The sequence below is a fragment of the Solanum dulcamara genome, chromosome 2 (assembly GCF_947179165.1).
Source record: "Solanum dulcamara chromosome 2, daSolDulc1.2, whole genome shotgun sequence".
In the NCBI taxonomy this organism is placed as follows: domain Eukaryota; kingdom Viridiplantae; phylum Streptophyta; class Magnoliopsida; order Solanales; family Solanaceae; genus Solanum; species Solanum dulcamara.
This window is the reverse complement of record NC_077238.1, coordinates 14,571,960-14,578,647: the sequence shown is the minus strand read 5'-3', so window position 1 is coordinate 14,578,647 and position 6,688 is coordinate 14,571,960. Positions and strand designations below refer to the sequence as shown.

At 36.1% G+C, this 6,688-nt stretch overlaps 1 protein-coding gene across 1 annotated transcript; it reads right to left on the bottom strand.

Annotated features, from left to right (window-relative positions):
* Window positions 1-1,816: 1,816 nt before the first annotated feature.
* Window positions 1,817-3,516, bottom strand: LOC129880365 (receptor-like protein kinase HERK 1). Its single transcript, XM_055954356.1, has one exon. It carries the CDS (start codon window positions 3,103-3,105, stop codon window positions 2,008-2,010), a length of 1,098 nt encoding a protein of 365 aa, XP_055810331.1. The 5' UTR covers window positions 3,106-3,516; the 3' UTR covers window positions 1,817-2,007.
* Window positions 3,517-6,688: the final 3,172 nt, after the last annotated feature.

Sequence of the window (6,688 nt, the reverse complement as noted above, 5' to 3'; positions counted from 1 at the left end):
AATGCATGCTAACACACTCTACCAAACAATGCCTTACTGTGCAGCAGACTTGGATAATTGTAGGGAAACTGTAGAGTGAGACGATTGTCTCCTTTCCATTTTTTCATTTTTTTAATTTCTTGTTCAACTGGGACACATTGCACAAATTAATAAGTAAAATTTAATTGGCTAAAATAAAATACTAATCATAATTTAGATAATTTCTATTTTTACTATATTATAAGAGAAAATTTTCAATGCCTGTTTTGATATTTGGAGGGTCTTTTTCTGACTTGAGTTAAAATGGAATAACATGATTTATCTAAACAAAAAACACTTATAGTAGCTGTAATAGAAAATTTTAATTAGCAAAAGTGACAGGATTTGTTGTTAATGTGGGTAAAAGTTCTACATACTTTGGTGGTGTGGATAATGTTACTCAAATAGACAACGCTGAATAACTTGCAATTCTCTACAGAGACTCTTCCTTTCAGATGTTCCTCAAGTGCAAAAAGGATATCAAGAATCCAGTGTCAACCCTTAATTGATAAAATGACGGAGAGGATTACTCACTGGACTTCTAAGCTCTGTGATAAAGTTTGTTGAGGAATCTATGCAAGAAAAAGGACAAGCTTTGGGTTCATATCTATTATGGTAAAGGCAAACCTATCTGGACTGTCAAGCCAAAACAGACAACTTGGATGTTACGAAAGATTTTCAAAGCTAGTTTTACCAATATATCGCTCCTGTGGGACCTTCCCCAGAAATTGCAGATGAAATAGATTCATAAGTTAAGAGCATCTAGATTCTAAAGATAGATAGTTTACTTTTCTATTGGTCTTTACCAATCACCAGTGGTAATTTCCTTAAACAAAGTACAATCATTTGCTGGCTTCTTCAAAAGTTCAAGCAGCAAGAAGCTCCCGGTATACATCTTCAATGTTTAAGTGCTTAGCAATGCATAGCATATCGAGGGAAGCATTCAAGTATGACCAGTCATGAAACTAAGCAATTACAGTTTGAATTATGATGGAATTTGACATGGAACTTTATTACTTGTTCTAAAAAAAAAGTTGAATGGTAATTGATACCTGTGCTGGTGGAAGGTAGCATATAACCGGTGGAATAGCCAAGGTGCACGAAAGATGCGACAGACACCACCAGTATAAATGAAATGAATGGTGATAGAAAAACAGGTCCTCTCTCAACAATATGATCATATTCAAAAAAACAATTCTGTATCAAATACCGGATGACGCTTACCTAATGTAGCATCATAAGGTGATCAACAGGAAATAGACAGAAATTCCATGATGCAAAAGCTAACTTCAGCCAATGATTTTGCATATCTCCCTACATTCATTCTTCAAAGAAGGTTGACACATGGATGACAACACTGGCCAAACAATTTGGATCTCCCGAAGAGACTGACCAAACCAGGATGCAACTTTACTGTCCCAAATCTATCACTCGTTTCAAGAAACATTTCATGAGAATGGGAAATTGTTATTACTCCTCAGAAAATGATATTGCCATATTACCAAAACTGACCCTGCCATCCCTATTGTCAAATGATGGAAAAGAGGGAACATATAACAATAAGAAAATGCCAACTTCCCTTTGGCTGTTAACAAATAAGAAATGTATTACTTACCATATTTTTGTTTCCCCAAGGTTGCTACATGATGAGGGAATAAAAGGTATCAAAGAATTACGTTATCAGGTCTTACCAGAGGCTCAAAATTATTCCATGTTTTTAAAAAGCCTTTCATTGAGTTATTATTAATGGAATGATTTTCTCTGTATGAAAAACCTATTGAAAACAACACACAACATGTGAACCAACCGGACACCCCCAATCCAAAGGTAGAGCAATGCATGTTTTCAAAGTTAACATTCTTTCTATATACAACTCATAACTTAGAAAAATAAATAGTTACAAAAACAAAAAAATAAATCTTCATATGATTCATGAACCTAAGTGGAATTATCAAACACCTAGGGAAGGTATGTACCGTTTTCACTTAGTTATCTCGGACTTATAACCTCATCACTAGACAGATCATGTGAACTTGATGCTCTGATCAGAGAACCAATAAAACTGGTATTTACATGACTGAAATCACTGCTTAGCAGTGATAACTCGTCAATAGGGATGATACTGTTTTCTTCAGGATTATCTTGACTGACAGCCTCTTGGAGATGAAGTGCATACTCCAAATTCCACAGCACCTCACTCATAGATGGCCTATCTACACCAGAATCAGCTAAGCATTTCACCGCTGTTTCTCCAAACTTCCTGAGGGAATCTAGTCTTACTTTGCCCAGAAGATTGGGATCTATGATTCGGTCCAATTGTCCATTTTTATGGCACTTCATTGCCCATTCAACTAAGTTGATCATCTTTCTTGGACGAGATGAATCTATGACAGTTCTAGCACAATAAACTTCGAATAAAACAACACCAAATGAATAAACATCAGACTTTTCTGTCACTTGTAGGGATCTATAATATTCAGGGTCAAGGTAGCCAAAAGTTCCTTTCACGGCTGTGGTAACATGGGTCTGATCAATGGGCCTTTTCCAGGATAGTCCAAAATCAGTAATTTTTGGCACAAAATTCTCATCAAGCAATATGTTTGCAGACTTGACATCACGATGTATAACTGCGTTGGTATGGAGGTAGTGCAGACCTCTGGCTGCACCGATGCATATCTCCAGCCTCTGTTCCCAGCTCATACTGGGGAGATCTGACCCATACAAATGTCTCTTGAGGGTCCCATTCTCCATGAATTCAAAAATTAGAATCATCTCATTATTTTCATCACAATATCCAATTAATGAAACCAGATAGGGATGGCGTAACTGAGAGAGCGTCTCAATTTCTGCTTGGAACTCTGCAATACCTTGTCGGGACTCCGGCTTAAGCCTTTTCAAGGCCACGTTTGTGCCATCACACAAAACACCCCTGTAAACATTCCCAAAGCCACCAGATCCAATTAACAACTCGTCATCAAAGTTGTTCGTTGCTTCCTGCAAATCTACAAAAGGAACTCGAAAACTTTCAAAAGGAGCGAGACAACTCGAGTTTGAAGCATTTGTTCCCTTGGAATACTTGTTTCCCATGGTGTTAATAGATAAAGGAACCTGGTCCTAGCTAAGCAAAATCACAATAAGGTTTGAAGTTGATAACAAAATAGTAGTTAGTAGTTTAAAGAAAAAAGGAACCCTAATTGAGGAATCTAGAACAATTGCAACTATAATTGTGGAGATGAAACACACAAATATGTAAACAAAACAGAAGCTCTGGTTTTACCACAACACTGGAGAAGACGAGAGACTGAAATTTCTTACTGTTCAAGCGGCCTTTGGAAACTGTTTGAGTGAGAGGGGCCAAATTTGATTACTAGTACTATAAACTATAGTTAATTACTATTGTAGCATTTGGCATAGATTCCTTTGTAAATCGATTTTGAGTGAACTTTCTCTTTATCTCTTATATCTTATCTTCTATATTCCTATATATTGGAATTGGGATGGTTTGTTAGTTTATTGACATTCAATGAAAAGTTTGAGGGTATAATAAGCTTTAAACTATTTTGCAAGATAAATTTGCTTAACAAGGTTGTCTTTTGTGATTTGTTATTTGGATTATGAACCCGTTTGGATGGGCTTTAAGCTGATCAAACCAACTTATAAGCCTCTTTTTAGCTTTTGGACGTGTTTGCCTAATGCTAACTTTAAGCTATAAAGTTCTTAAAATCAGTCATAAATGAAAAGTTAGGATTTCTAACTTTTTTTTAAGTGCTTAAAGCCATTTTGTTTGACCATGAAAATTACTGTTATATCATTTATATTTTAACTAAATTCTCAAACTACATTTTTTATTCTTTTAACCCTAAAATTCAAACACTTATTTTCAACATAAGCATTTTTATCCAAACACTCAACTGCTTATTTATAAAAATGGCTTTCATCACTTCAAAGTTCTAAAAACACTTCATACATAAAAATTACTTTTTTAATCCAGCTCCATATCAACTACTTCAAAAAAAGGTCAATGACCTGGGATACTCATGTACTTAACATTATTTGTAAGTTGAACTCTTACACTTATAACTTTGCCAACTAAACCGTTAAATTCATTTAAATATAATATTTTAAAATCTTTAACCGTTGATCGAGCTTATGTGGCATATATTTTGCTCAGTCAGATGAGTGTGTGGTTACACGCTCTTTGAAGCGAGTGTGTACATTAAATTTTGATTAAAATCTAATAAAAAAAGGTTGAAAAATAACTGAATAAGAAAAGTAGTTTAATGATTTTAAAATGTTAGTTTTACGCCCCTCTAAAATTAGGTTTACGCCGGAAAAAATGGTGGTCACCACCTTGAAATATCAGGGCTCGCTGTATTTGCACCTTTCTAGCGTTGCTCCGGCATTTTTGTTGTTGAAGCAACTCCGTAGGATCATTATTGTCTTCATCTCCTTCAATAGAGACCCGATCTGTTTAGATTTGTCTTTTCCGATAAGCACACACTTTAAAATCAGCAAACCTTTTCTATTTTTTTATGCTTATATGTATATGTTAATGTGTATATTTGAGTTGTTGTGTGATTTAACTATCACGACTGGCCGGCAATTATAACTCCGATGAACTTTACCCATATTGTGTTCCACTCCAGTGAGCTTCATTTCTCCGACAACCCCATATTCTGCATTTTTATATAATTTTTCATATGTAAATCAGTGGATTTGCTTGTTTTACATAGCAGAAACAAAGATGGAGCTCCTTGATGAGCTATTACCGGCAAAAATGGCTATGAGTTTTTTTTGCTAAATATCATTTCTAGCCACTTTTAAAATAATTCATATAAAACTTAAATTTTTAAAAGAAAATAGAGGATAAAAAGGTATTGTTTAGTAAATGAATTTAAAAATAGCGTGGCCAATGACATAAATATAACGTGGCATTGACTTTTCTAACGTGCATATGATGTGTCATCCACAGAAGGGCATAAAATTCTTATTTTGAATATGTTTAAGTGCCTATTAGAAACTTCGTGAAGTAAAAGGATCCAATTGACAATGTGAGCCAAATATAAATCAGAAGATGTTCCACACCAGTCCAAATCAATTGTGATAATTCGTACTATGATCTATAGGGGACAAAAGTGTAGTGTGAGTGCCAAATTAATGGTATTCAGTGGGCATAGGCCGACTGAGCTCCACGGATAAAGCAAGTATAATTAATATATAATCAGATAAATATTGCACAAGTAACTAATCAGGAATTATCAAAATAATGACAAGAAATAAGACAAAGAGACTAGAGACATAGATAAAGGAGCAGAGTCAAAGAGCTCACCTGAAACACAATCCAACAACCTACTAAAAGGAAGAATGCATCATAGGAGTCTATTAATAAAAATATAGTGCTAACTGACAACTCTAACCACATAATCACCTGGGAACTATTCCAACTGAGCCTAGCAGAAAAGACCAACCACCATCCAACTCAAATACCACATAGACCAACTACCAATATAACCGAAGGTATCAACTACAAGTACAACAAGATATAAGAGTAAGCATAATCAGACAATAACCAACCGGACGCCTATACCCCCGAAAGGTGCAAACAATGACAAACATACCCTCAGCCCCCATAAAGCTAGGTGACCACACCATACAAGTATACTAGTGATAGAAGATGCTAATGAATGCAAGTTTATAGTAAAATCCAATGACATCATCAGTGGCTCTCAAAGATCAACAACAACAACAAGTGTATAGACCCACCCCGACCCTCGGTCTGCTAGGTGGGACCCATGTGGCTCCCTCATCTAGTTCCACCGTGCACTAGTTAGAGGAGCCCATAGGGACGCGGAAAGTCCGTATACACTGTCTGGGCCAGAACTATGTCTTATATAGACATATAGAATCTCCGTCGTAGTACCGGAGAGCGAGCAACTAAGCCGATGTAGAAAAAGCAACGCCGCACCGAATAATAAAAGTATAAAGTAAGGCATCCCAGGTACAGATAATGTATATAAGGGCGACACCGCACCGGATATTAATTAAACTGAGTGCATCTTTGATGCCTATGAAATTATCATTATAAAAGGAGCATGCCCTCGATGCCTCGTAGATCTCAAAACTAGTATGCAATATCCCAGGAGGTATGACTTCCTTTAAAAAAATAGTTTAAACGTATTAAAAGTGTGAGAGATCCTTCTCCAAAAGCAATAGTTAAAAATCAATGAAATACCAGCATCGTACCACAAAATGAATGAATATGGTCAATCAATGCAAGCATGCCATCACCAACATCCAAATAAGAACCACACAATAAAAATAGTAACATCGAGCTAAACCACACCGTCCTGACAAAAAGGGACTAACTTAAGATCCAATCGCTCCTTGAGTACGGCCTCGGGCTCAATCAAAAGGTAATAGACAAAGAGGCATCCTAAGCCTATTACTAAACAAAAGCGAACAATAGAAATATGACTTAAAATCAACAGGGGGAGCAATATCTCTAGGATCGATGCCTTACCCAAAAATATGCGTCACAACTCCCAAAAAGCATTGCTAAGACAAACCTACGGCTACGACGAGCCCCAGAGGTCTTAGGTACTAGCATAAAAGGGTATCATATCCGTAATAAGCCCTACCGAAAGCTACGGCTATCTAAGAGGGAAATAAA

Coding starts and splice junctions, on each gene's coding strand:
- LOC129880365 (XM_055954356.1), bottom strand. CDS start 3,105: ATGGGAAACAAGTATTCCAAGGGAACAAATGCTTCAAACTCGAGTTGT.